The sequence below is a fragment of the Pteronotus mesoamericanus genome, unplaced genomic scaffold (assembly GCF_021234165.1).
Source record: "Pteronotus mesoamericanus isolate MK-2021 breed Mesoamerican mustached bat unplaced genomic scaffold, CSHL_Meso_final scaffold_705, whole genome shotgun sequence".
In the NCBI taxonomy this organism is placed as follows: Eukaryota; Metazoa; Chordata; class Mammalia; order Chiroptera; family Mormoopidae; genus Pteronotus; species Pteronotus mesoamericanus.
The window spans coordinates 8,062,751-8,076,349 of NW_026555326.1; the positions used below are offsets into that span (position 1 = coordinate 8,062,751).

Genomic DNA, 13,599 nt, shown 5'->3' on the forward strand with positions numbered 1-13,599 from the left:
TAACCTTATCTTGCTGAAATGAGATTAAAAAATCGGGATTTAGAAAAATTAAGCAGTTTACCAAAATCCACAGGTGTCTAATAAATAGATTTCAACTTGGGTGACTCCAAAACCCACGTGCTTTTTGTCACACGATATTCTCAAAAATATTGCTAATTTGAAACTGCCTTATCTATGATTATATCACAATACAGAGTATTACTATATAAATAGGGTATAATATATCTTAAAAATAAGTAGTACTTAAACTTTGTGGTCTGAGGACCTCTTTATGTTCTTAAAACTTATTGACCCCAAAGGGTTTTTGTTATGTGGGTTATAGCTGTCAATTTTTACCGTAATTTGAAATTAAAACTAGAAACTTTTAAAATATAAAATATGTAAGTTCACATTGCATTAGCCATCAAAGTAATGACATCACATGCCATGTAGCCTCTGGGAAACTGTACACTTAGGAGAAAATACGATAAAGAGGCAAATAATTAGGAAAATAATTTTGACCTTGCAGATTTCCTAAAAGGATCTTGATGATCAGCCAAGAGTATTCCAACTACACTTTGAAAATTTCTTAAGTTATAAAATTGGCCTTTATTCTTTTTTTCTTTTTAAGATTTTATTTACTTATTTTTAGAGAGAGGAAAGGAGGGAGAAAGGGAAAGAAATATCGATTGGCCACCTCTTGCACATGATCCAGTTGGGAACCAGGCCCACAACCCAGGCATATGCCTGACCAGGAATTGAGCCAGAGACCTTTTGCTCTGTGAGATGATGCCCAACCAACTGAGCCATACTGGTCAGGGCTAGTCTTTATTCTTTAGATGTTAGAGTTAGTTGGAAAAATTTATAAATATACAAGTAACAAAACAAGGCAATGTATCACAAATGCAAAAAAAGCTGAATTTGGGGGAAGAATTCCCATGAGAATTTGGGGATAATATTGGATAGATTGACATAGTAACTCTCATGTTCAAATCTTAGAGCAGTATAGTCTTTTCACATGAAGAGTACAAATCAGAGACACTTTTTATAACTACGAGCATGGTTCATTGTCTTTCTTTGAGTAATGCACATAAAACCTTTTTAGAAGAACTTCTTCTTCTCCACAGGGTCATGATCGTGGAGTAAACTGGGCTGCCTTCCACCCCACTATGCCCCTTATTGTATCTGGGGCAGATGACCGTCAAGTGAAGATCTGGCGCATGAATGGTGAGTGAACAGTGATGGTATCACCATGATTAAAAAATTGTGACTGCTGGCCAGCAAGGTGAAGTAGCCAGGCTGGACTCAGTGACCCATTTTACTACCTTAGGTGTTTGTGCTAACCCAAGGGGCATAAAAAATTCCCTCATTCCCTGTTTTCTTGTGATGGCATCCTGATTTTGAAGAGTATGAACACAGTGAAGAGTAGGAATTCATTAATTCAACAAATGTTTATTTTTATTAAATTTATTGGGGTGACATTGATTAATAGGATTATATAGACTTCAAGTATAGAATCTATGGCACATGATCTGTATATTGCATTGGGTGCCCACCACCCAAAGTCAAATCACCTTCTATCACAATGTATTTGGCTTCCTACCCCTTTACTACTCCCCTACCCTCCTTCCCTCTAGTAACCACCAATCTGTTTGTGTCTATGAGTTTCAGTTTTATATCCCACATATGAGTGAAATTATATGCTCCTTAGCTTTTGCTGACTGACTTAATTTCATTTAGCATCATACTCTCAAGGTCTATCCATGTTGTCGCAAATGGTAGTATTTCATATTTTCTTATGGCTGAGTAGTATCCCATAGTATATACATACCATATCTTCTTTATTCAATCATCTATAGAAGGACACTTTGTTTATTTCCATATCTTGGCCACTGTGAATAGTGCTGCAGTGAATGTAGGTGCGCGTATATCTTTGCAAATAAATGTTTTCACGGTTTTCAGGTAGGTACCCAGAAGAGAGGTTGCTGGGTCATATGGTAACTATATTCTTAATTTTTTTAAGAAAGAGCTATACTGTTTTTCATAGTTTTTGTACCAGTTTACATGTCCACTATCAGTAAATAAGAGTTCCTTTTTCTCCACAACCTCTCCAACACTGACTACTTCTCTTGTTGATAATAGCCATTCTAAAGGTGTGAGGTGGTATCTTATTGCAGTTTTGATTTGTATTTTCCTTATAGGTAGTGCAGTTGAGCATCTTTTCATATATTTGTTGGCCATTTGTATGTCTTCTTTGGAGAAATGTCTGTTCAGGTCCTCTGCTCCCTTTTTAACTGGACTGTTTGTTTGGTGTTGAGTTCTATGAGTTCTTTATACATTTTGGTTATTAACCCCATGTCAGAGCTGTTGTGTGCAAATGTCATCTCCCATTTGGTTGGTTGCCTTTTTGCTTTGTTGGCTCCCCCCGCTTTTTTTTCTCCTGTACAGAAGCTTTTTAGTTTGATGTAGTCCCATTCATTTATTTTTGCCTGTGCCTGTGGGGTCAAATTAGTAAAATCTTCTCTAAGACCAAGGTCCATAAGTTTAGTATCTATGTCTTCTCCTATGCAATTTATTGTTTCAGTTCTTATATTTAGGTCTTAGATCCATTTGGAATTAATTTTTGTACGTGGGGACAAACTATAGTCTAATCTCATTCCATATGGCTTTCCTGTTTTCTCAGAACCATTTATTGAAGAGACATTCTTTTCTCAATCATGTGTTTTGGGCTCCTTTGTCAAAAATTATTTGCTCATATACATGAGAGTTTATATCTGGGTTCTCAGAGTTCTGTTCTGTTGGTCTGTGTATTTCTGTTTTTCTGTCAATACCATGCTGTTTTTATTATCATTGCTCTGTGGTATAATTTGAAGTCAAGTATTATGATACCTCCACCTTCATTCTTTTTTCTCAGGATTGCTGTGGTTATTTGGGGTCTTTTGTAATTCCATACAAATCTGATGATTTTTTTTTCATTTCTTTAAAAAAATGACATTAGGATTTTGGTGGGAATTGCATTAAATCTGTGAATTGCTTTCAGTAATGTGGACATTTTAACTATGTTGATTCTTCCAATCCATGAACATGGAATATCTTTCCATTTCATTGTGTCTTTTTCAATCTCTTTTAATAATGCTTTGTGGTTTTCAGTATAGGTCCTTCACATCCTTGGTTAGGTTTATTCCTAGGTATTTTAGTCTTTTGTTGCAATTGCAAAAGGATTAGTTTTTTTCATTACTTTTTCTGAAATTTCATTGTTATTATATAAGAATGTGGTGCATTTTTGCACATTGATTTTTTTTATCCTGAAAATTTACTGTATTTGTTTACTGTTTCTAATAGTTTTTTGAAGTCTTTAGGGTTTTCTATATATAGAATTATGTTATCTGCAAAAAGTGACACTTTTACTTCTTCCTTCCCAATTTAGATGCCTTTTATTTCTTTCTCTTGCCTGATTACTCTGGCTAGGACTTCCAGAACTATTTTGAGTAAGAGTGGTGAGAGTGGACATCCTTGTCTTGCTCCTGATTTTAGAGGAAAAGCTTTCAGTTTTTCACCATTGAGTATGATATCAGCTGAGGGTTTGTCATATATGGCCTCTGTTATGTTGAGGTACTTTCCTTCTATACCCATTTTATTGAGCCTTTTAATCATAAATGGATGTTGTAGCTTATCAAATGCTTTTTCTGCATCTATTGATAAAATCATATGATTCTTATCCCTCATTTTATTAATGTGCCATATTACATTGATCTATTTGCATATGTTGGGTCATCCTTGTGCCCCTGGAATGAACCCCATTTGATTGTGATGTATTATTTTTTTTCTGATGTATTTTAAAAAACATTTTAATTATGTATTTTTAGAGTTGGGATGGGAGAGACAAAGAGAGGGAAAGAGATATTGTTCTGTTTCTTCTCCCAAGCCCCCAGCTGGGGACCTGGCCAGCAACCTAGGCATGTGCCTTAACTAGGATTCAAACTGGTGACCTTTAGATTTGCAGGACAGTGCTCAATCCACTGAGCCACATCAGCCGGGCTGTTTTCTTTAATATATTGTTATACTCAATTAGCTAGTTGTTTTGGGGTTTTGGGTTTGTTTGTTTTTTTTTAAGATTTTATTTATTTATTTATTTTTAGAGATGAGAAGGGAGGGAGAAAGAGAGGGAGAGAAACATTCATGTGCGAGAGACACATTGATCGGTTGCCTCTCACACCCCCAACTGGGGCCTGGCCTGCAACCTATGCAAGTGCCCTGACTGGGAATCAGACTAGCAACCCTTGGGTTCGCAGGCTGGCACTCAGTCCACTGAGCCACACTAGCCAGGGCAATTTGCTACTATTTTGTTTAGGATTTTTGCATCTGTAGTTTTTTTTGTGTTATTATTGCCAGGTTTTGGTATCAGGGTTATGTTGGCCTCATAAAATGTGTTAGGAAGTATTGCTGCTGCTTCAGTTTTTTGGAGGAATTTGAGAAAGATAGGTGTCAAATTTTCTTTTAATGTGTGCTACAATTCACTAGTGAAGCCACCTGGTCCTGGACTTTTATTTTGTGGGAGAATTTTGATAGTTGTATCAATCTCATCACTGTTGATTGGTCTGTTTAGATTTTCCAGTTCTTCATGGTTCAGTCTAGGAAATATCTTTCTAGGAACTTACCTGTTTCTTCTAGGTTATTGAATTTGATGGCATATACAAGAAAGTATCCAGCCATGCAATGTGAAAAACAGAGACATTTATTGAAGAAGATACAAGAAACATTGTACCTAGGACAATGATGTCTCAGTCCCCTTCAAAGTAGGCACCTTGAGACCTCACACAGTCCTCCCAGTGATCATCAGCTGCCCTGTCATATTTTCTTAAATCTCATCAACAGCCTGAAATATCTTCCATTTTAAAGGCAATTTTAGTTTTGGAAAAAGCCAGAAGTCACAGGATGCCAAATCTGGGCTATAGGAAGCCTGAGTCACCTGGGTGATTTGATGTTTCACAAAAAACCTCTGTACCAGATGTGATGCATGAGTAGGTGCATTGTCATGATGAAGCTGCCAATCAGTGGATGTCCATAGCTGCAGCCTTCTGAATCATCTGAATAGTTTCCACAGAGGAATGTTCAAGGTTAACAAAAAATTTGATGTAGATTTGTTGCTCTACACAGTCATTTTGAATTCAATGACCACACTGTATACATGTTCATGCAGTGGCGTTTACCATCCCCACTGACTACTACAGTGAAATAATCATTGTTCATGCACGTGCATTCCAGTCCACTCTCTTTGGCTGCCAGGTTACCTCTGTGTTGGGCTAACTGTTCTCATTACATTAACAATGGCTAGACTTTTTCTGGACAGACCTTGTAGTCTTGGTATTCTAACATGATCCTTTGTACATCTATGACGTCTATGGTAGCTTCTCCTCTTTAATTTCTTATTTTGTTTATGAGTCTTTTCTTTTTTTTCCTTGGTGAATCTAGCCAGGGGTTTCGCAGTTTTATTAATCTTTTCAAAAAGCAACTCTGTGTTGTATTGATTTTATGTATACTATTTTCTCGATTTTTTTAAATTCTGCATTAATTTTCATTATTTTCTTTCTTCTGACTTTGGGTTGCTTTTATTCTTCCTTTTCTAGTTCTTTAAGATGTAATGTTAGGTTGTTTATTTGGGATTTCTCTTGTTTCTTGGGATAGGCCTATAATGATACAAACTTCTCTCTTATTACTGCTTTTGTTGCACCCTGGAAGTTTTGATATGTTGTATTGTCATTCTTATTTGCCTCTATATGTGTTTTGCTCTCACCTTTTATTTCTTCTTTGACCCAGCCATTTTTTTAGTAGTATGTTGTTAATCTGCATATATTTAAGGGTTTCTTTACTTCCTTTTTGCAGTTGATTTCTAATTTCAAAGCATTTTGGTCAGAGAATATGCTTGGTATAATTCCAGCATTCTTAAATTTGTTGAGGCCAGCTTTGTGACCCAACATATGGTCTGTCCTTGAGACTGTTCCATGTGCACTAGAGAAGAATGTATAATCTGATGTTCTGGGATGAAAGGCTCTATAGATGTCAATTATGTCCATTCATTCTAATGTGTCATTTAAGGCTGATTTTTCTTTATTGATTTTTCTGTTTGGATGACATATCTAGAACTGTCAATAGAGTATTTAGGTCTTCTACTATGATTGTGCTTTTGTGAGTTTCTCCCTTTAGTTCTGTTACTGTTTGCTTTATATATTTCAGTTCTCCCTGATTGGGTGCATATATATTGAGAAGTGTTATGGCTTCTTGATGTAGGGTCGCCTTTATCACTATAAAATGTTCATTTTTGTTTCTTGTTAAAATCCATTTTGTCATCTATAAGTATAGCTACATCTGCTTTTCCATGGATACTATTTTCTTGGAGAATCATTTTTCACCCTTTGACTTGGAACCTGTTTTTGTCTTTGCAGCTTAGATATGTCTCGGAAAGGCAGCATGTGGTTGGCTTTTGTTTTTTTAATCCACTTTACTACTCTGTGCCTTTTTATTGGTGAATTCAGTCCATTTACATTTAGGGCGATTATTGGTATATGAGGATTTCCTATGACCATTTAATCTTTTGTTTTCTGGTAGCTCTGCACCTTTATCAGTTCTTTTCCTTTGTGTTTCTGTCTGTTTTTGTTTGGTGGCATTTCATCATTTTATGCTCTGTGTTCCTCTTTTTTTAAGTTATGTGTCTCAGTTTTGGGTTTTTCGTGTGTGGTTACCATTAGATTTATGAAACAGAAAATTTTACATAGGTAGTATTCCTTTTTCTTTTGAATGCATCTGGTATCTATCCTCCTTTACAAATCCAATCCTTTATTCTCTCCCCTTTTATGTTTTTGGTTCTCACAAAGTATGCCTGTTTATGCTGTAAGTTTGTTGGTGATCTTGCTTATAGTTTTGTAACCTTTTGTTCTTTGTCTCAGGTAGAATAACCCCCTTGAGTATTTTCTGAAATAGAGGTCTTCTGGTGATAAATTACCTCAACTTCTTTATGTCTGGAAAATATTTCTCCTTGATAGCTAAAGGGTAACTTTGCGGGATATATATTCTTGGCTGGTGATATCTCTCTTTCAGTAGTTTGGATATTTGGTTCCACTGTCTCCTAGCTTGTAGTTTCTGCTGAGAAGTCCAATGGTAACCTAATAGGCTTTCCTTTGTAGGTTACTTCTTTTTTTCTCCCTGGCTGCCTTGAGAATTCTTTCTTTGTCATTAACTTTTGACAGTTTTAATACAACATGCCTTGGGGAAGATCTTTTTGGATTGAGGTAATTAGGTGTTCTGTTTACTTCTTGGATTTGAGGATCTAATTTTCTTAGGTTTAGAAAGCTCTTGTCAACTATTTGTTTGAAAAGGCTCTCTGTACCCTTCTACTGGTATGCTTATTTTCTTTTATTGCTCTTTCTGATGGAGTCAGATAGTTCTCATACTTATCTCTTTCAATCTTTTATTTAATGCTCAAATCTCTCTCTTCTTCCCTCCCCGTCCTTTCTAGATTTCTGCTTTTGATATCACTTATTTTTTCCTTCCATCTGATGAGCTCTATTTCTTATGCTCACTAGTTCATTCTTGATTTATTTTATTGAGCTCTTCATCTCCAGAATTTCTGTTTGCTTTTTTAAAGTTTTAAAGTTTCAGTCTCTGTAGCAATGTACTCATTTTGTTTATTGATTTTTTTTTTGAGCTCATTGAATTACCTATTTGTATTTTCTTGTATTTCATTGAGTGTTGTCAGAACTGCAGTCTTGAATTCCCTGTCATTTAAGTCAAATATTTCTATGTCTTTACATTTGTTTTCTGGAGATATTTCATAATCTTTCTGAGTTGCCTTGTTACCTTGGTTATTCATGGTATTTAATGGATTTCTTCTTGGTGTAGGCACCTATGTATGAGAGGCACCTCTCTAATAAATTGGTAAAAATAATTTTTTTATTGTTTTCCAGTAGGTGGCACTGACTCACAAGTTTTTTAGTTCTCTTGCATTTCTCTGGCTTTTCAGATCTCCACGGGGTAGTGGAAAATAGCCTGTGCTCCCTGGGAAACAGGGTGCCTCCCCTGTGATCTGGCCATCCTGATCCAAGGGTACCACCCCACAAGGGAATATAGTTGGTGACATAACTACAGATATGTGAAATCCCAGAGTTATCCTCCCCAACCATATGCTACTGGCAGTGTAGCCATGATATGTGGGGTTGGGGTGATCTGGGGAAACCTGGCTACCTCTTTTGTCGCTTTGCCTTCCTGATAATGGTGACCAGTGGACCTCCAACGCATCTCCCTAGCACCTCCACCCAAACCTGGGATTAGTCACAGAGTGCACCTGTCACTCAGGGAAAAAGTGATTCTGTAGTGCCAATTCTTAGATTTGCAGATAATGTGCCCTGCAACCAAACACGAGGAGTGAAGGGAGGCATGCTCTGAGAGATTAAGAGGAGGCCAGGCCTCGTAGCTTTATTTCTCTGTCTGAAATGCAAATTGCCAGACAACCAAGGCTGTATCTCTGTGCTTTGACCCTGCCCAGGTCCCTGGACTCAGCCGCAACTTGTATTGCCCATTTCTGCAGGAATGCTTACTAAATCTAGTTGCTCCTCCAGGCTAAAAGGAGTACCAGCCACAGCCTGATTTTTTTCTCTGACTAGGCTGAGCTCTGCCATATCCTGGCTGCAGGGCTGCATCTGTGGCTCCTATCTGCTCTTCTCCCTTTTTGCCTCCCTGGTTCGCTCCCACTTGCCCACCTCTAGATGTTTCAATGCATGGATCCGTCAGATACGTTTGTGTATTAAGCAAGGAATTCTTTGTTGAACTATGGCTCAAATTATCGAAACTTTTAAGGGAACAACAAAGGGGATCTCTCACTCTCATTCCTCTGACATCACTTCAGCAAATGTTTATTGATTACCTACTTTGTATTAACCATTTTTCAGGGCTCTGGAGATAAAACGGTGACTAAAACAGATAAAACTTTTGCCATATGAAGTTTATATTTTCTAATGACAGCTAGTGACAGGTAAAACAGGATCAGGGAATAAAGAATGATGAAGAAGAGGGGCTGTAATTGATAGGATGGTCAAAATGAAAGACCAAAGAAATATGTAAAGATTCAGAGGCTTAAAAATGAAGAAAATTGCCCTATTAGAAAGAAGTTGCTAATTTTGTATTATGTAGTATATCTCATATTTGGTTAGAGGATCTCATAATTCCAAATCCCAAACTTAAAATAGTTGGAAGTTGTGATGACCTAATTCTTTTTTGTCCTTCAGAATCCAAGGCATGGGAGGTTGATACCTGCAGGGGCCATTACAACAATGTATCTTGTGCTGTCTTCCACCCTCGCCAAGAGTTGATCCTCAGCAATTCTGAGGACAAGAGTATCCGAGTCTGGGATATGTCCAAGCGGTAAGGGGATTCTGATGTTGTAAGACCAAATGCAGGGAAAGGCCCTTTCTCTCTCTTACCCTCTGTCTTTTAAAAAATTAAATTAGCATTCTTGTGTTTGTTTCTCTTTGTTTTCAGCATGTAGAGAAGTCAGATCATATACAGGCATACCTTAGGAATACTGTGGCTTCAGTTCCAGACTACTGCAATCAAGTAAATGTAGCAATACTGCAAGTCACACAAGTTTTTTGGTTTCCCAGTACATATAAAAGTTATATTAACCATCTTCAGAGCCTGTTGTAAAAATGATGCTAATAGACTTGCTAGATGCTTGTTTGCCACAAACCTTCATTTTGTTAAAAACTCAGTATTTGCAAAGCACAATACAGTGAAGTTTGATGAAATAAGGTGTGCCTGTATTATGAAAACTTGAAAGGACCTAGAGATTAGCTAACAGTTACAAATGTTCCATCAAATAGAAATTTCCATGTGTATTCTTCTTCTGTAAATTTAAGCATGCTCTTTTGTAGGTAGAGAAATAAATATGAAATGAAAGCAATATAGTAGAAAATTATAATGAATATGGGGAAATTGAAATATGGAAATAGTAGGGTCAGTTTAGAGTTTCCTCTTTCTGTTTTTTAGTAGAATTTATGATGACTACTGTTACTTAGGATATGTAGTATACTATTCTTGATTTATATCAGCATGCTAACTTACCACTCAATACTCTTATATATGATGGGCTGATGATTCCTTGGAAATTAATATTTTTGCTTGTGCACCTTTTATTTTTTAGAACTGGGGTTCAGACCTTCCGCAGGGACCATGATCGTTTCTGGGTCCTAGCTGCCCACCCTAACCTTAACCTCTTTGCAGCAGGTAAGGGCTGTCTTTTCTCTTTTTCCTTGTTTTAGTTCAAAGTTTATAAGACTTGAGAGTGATTCTCCATTAGCTCTGTCTCCAGTAAATGCATAGTAGGATGACAAGGAGAAATAAAATTCTCAGAGCGATGTGTTGAGGCTTTTTTCCTTTTCTCTATCCTTACCTTCTTGGAGTAGTAATCTTTCAGTGTTCTTTATTTACCAAGAGCTTGAACAATAAAGCCCATTAGTTCCTAGGAGGCTTTGGATACTAATACTGGACACTTTGAATTCTCAGACTGAGGAGCTAGAAGCTGAGTTTTATTCATTATTTAGCAAATACATACTCAATGTTGTTAGGCCCTAGTCTGGGTGCTGATGTTTTAGCATAAAACAATGTCCCTGATTGGATGGAACTTTTTTTTTGCAGTGAAGGAAAATAGACCATAAAACTATAAATATGTAGAACAATGTACAGTGAAAAATGCTTTGAAGAAAAGTTAAACAAAAGTAAGGGAGAAAGAGTGATAAGTATGGGAACTAGCAAAGACCATGGTGTGAGGGATACTCAGCATGTTTGAAGAACATTCCAATAGGAACATAGTGAGTAAGGAGCTAAGTATAGGAAGTAAGACAAGGCCATATTATGCACGTTATTCTGAATGGAAGGCCATTGGAAGTGACGTGATCTGGCTTATGTGTGGAGAGCAGAATGGAGGGCAAAGCTGAACGTTTCTCTAAGAGATGGATAGTGCCAGTAGGGAAAAAAGCAAAACATTTGTTTAAAACAGAAGTGTAAAAGCTTTTAACACTATCATCCAGCCCTGGCTGGTGAGGCTCAGTGGATTGAGTGCTGTCCTGTGAACCCAAGGATCGCCAGTTTGATTCCCAGTCAGGGCACATGCCTGGGTTGCAGGCCAGGTCCCCAGTAAGGGACGTGCAAGAGGCAACCACACATTGATGGTTCTCTCTTTCTCCTTCCCTTCCCTTCTCTCTAAAAATAAATAAATAAAATCTTTAAAAAACAGAACTAGCATCCATTTGTTCAACTAATATGTTTATGTTCTTATTATTGGCTAATCACTGGGGAAGGATGGAAGTTATTGTAATTTCTGCCTTCAGGGAGCTTATGGCATCATGGGGGTGATAGACCTACACAATTACAGTTTAGAATAAGTGCTATAATGAGGATTTGTACAAAATGTTAGAACACAGGGGAGCGCATGTCTAAATGTAGCAGTGTCATAGAGTACAGCCGGTCTTCAAATAACATCATTTTGTTCATTATTTTGTTATAATGTTAAGATGCTGAAGGAACTTAACCTTTGTTAAGTTAGCTTATCAATTAGCTTATGGTAAAATTGGTTTCATTATACATGGTTCTGCTTAAAGTTGCAAAACCTATCAACTACATGAGTGAGGACTTACGTACACACTTATACAGAAAGGATTTCTTAATACAGAAAGGATTCACAAAAATTTATTTGAAGATTCCAAAAATCATAACTTAGGCATATAAAGCATACATACATATATAACCCTTATCCTTGTGTATCTCCTGTTTCCAGCTTTGTTTCTTGCCTACAGCTAATTTCTTCTTTTCTCCCTGTGCCCCAGGCCATGATGGTGGCATGATTGTGTTTAAACTGGAACGGGAAAGGCCAGCCTATGCTGTTCATGGCAATATGCTGCATTATGTCAAGGACCGATTCTTACGTCAGTTGGATTTCAACAGCTCTAAAGATGTAGCTGTGATGCAGTTGCGGAGGTAAATCAGACTTTCCTTCAAACCTTCCCATCTGTCACTATGATATGAAACCCACAAACCAAGCTCTGTTCTTTTAACAACATTTTGGATCTCATCTCCTGTCACGAATGGAACTCCCATTGGCTGAGGCGGCTCAGTTTAAACCCCAGGAATATGGTGGGCAAGAAGGTAGCCAGTAGGGAAATGGGAATTCCTCTGTTGAGAATGCTAGTGACCCTGTGGACAGGAAATCATACTACATTTTTTGCCAGCTCTTGCAAACCAGAGAAAGATTCCTTGTAGAGAGTAGCCCAATTTGATGATAGGCCTTTTTGCCTTTGTTTGGCATTTCTGTAACTCTTCTTTACTTTCTAGCAAAATTTATGCAACTCTAAACCAGAAATATGTCTCTGGAAACTCTTAAACTCTGAAGATATGATGACTTCTGGGATGCCTGGCAAAAGGAACTGTCCTCTTAGAAAGCCATCATCGTGCTGAAACATTCATGGTGGCAAACTTTGTCATGAGGGCCCGATAATGACCCTCTGTTATGACTACAATAAAAAGATGGGTTTATGTGAACAGGAAAAATTTACCGGAAACATCTCATGCTAATTCTGAGGCATCCACGCAGTTATGTGAAGGAATTTGTACCCAAGGAGAACAAATCCCACTTACTACAGTAGTGCTAACCCTACTTTCTGTTGAATTATTTGACTTGTAGTAGGGTTTGCTTTTTATTATTTTTATTTTAATTAATTTTTTTTTTTTTGTTTTAGGGTTGGCTTTTTAAAAAAACTGTTGGCTCAAAGCTGAGATAGGGAAGGCCCCAGGCCTTAAGGGAAGGAAGAGAATAGATGCATTATTTATTTTATTCCTAATTATAAAAGTGATGAGAATATGTGCAAAGATTAGATAAGTAGGAGATGTAGGAATAATTCTTCTATTCTTATGCCTCTTTCCTATTTTCTCTTTTTTTAATATGTATTTCTAGTGGTTCCAAGTTTCCAGTGTTCAATATGTCATACAATCCAGCAGAAAATGCAGTCCTACTGTGTACAGTAAGTAATTCTGAGTGCTCCTGCCCATTTCTCATAGGTCTTTTTCCTGTGCCATAGGAATTGCTAGTGCATTTATTGGTCATTTTGAGAGAACTGGCACAAAACAGGGGCTCAAATCAAGTAGGCTTCAGTTGTTATAAGCATCTTAAGGGTTTGTGAACATATCTTTCATAACGCTAACACCTAAACTTAATGAAGAATCAAGATGAATGATCAAAATCATGTAAAGTAATTTGAGAGAATGGTTAAGGCTATATCTTAGGGAAAAGAGATGCTTATCTTGATCCTTTCATTTGAGTGAAAGTAATAAAGCTGATTTTGAGAGGAGTTACTTTCAGTGCAGTTGCCTTCAGGGTCAAGTAGAAATCATCCTCATTTCTTGCCATACAATTCAAAAAATAAATGATGTTTTAATTTTAGTGTCCTGGTTACACAGTTAGAAAGAATGAAAACCTGTCTTTCCCCATATAACTTCTAGTGTCTAATCCCAATTCTTTTTCAACGTCTAACAGTCCCATATTTTCCTCCTGGCAATTTTCTTTAATGTCTTTTTCCC

At 37.0% G+C, this 13,599-nt stretch overlaps 1 protein-coding gene across 1 annotated transcript in view; it reads left to right on the forward strand.

Moving 5' to 3' along the window:
* The window catches only part of COPA (COPI coat complex subunit alpha), a 54,440-nt gene that overhangs the window by 14,201 nt on the left and 26,640 nt on the right, over nucleotides 1–13,599 (forward strand). Inside the window, exons 8-12 of the mRNA XM_054563117.1 lie at nucleotides 1,107–1,206; nucleotides 9,258–9,393; nucleotides 10,172–10,254; nucleotides 11,853–12,003; nucleotides 12,977–13,043. Coding sequence (XP_054419092.1) covers nucleotides 1,107–1,206; nucleotides 9,258–9,393; nucleotides 10,172–10,254; nucleotides 11,853–12,003; nucleotides 12,977–13,043 — 537 coding nt within the window. The remainder of the gene's footprint in view (nucleotides 1–1,106; nucleotides 1,207–9,257; nucleotides 9,394–10,171; nucleotides 10,255–11,852; nucleotides 12,004–12,976; nucleotides 13,044–13,599) is intronic.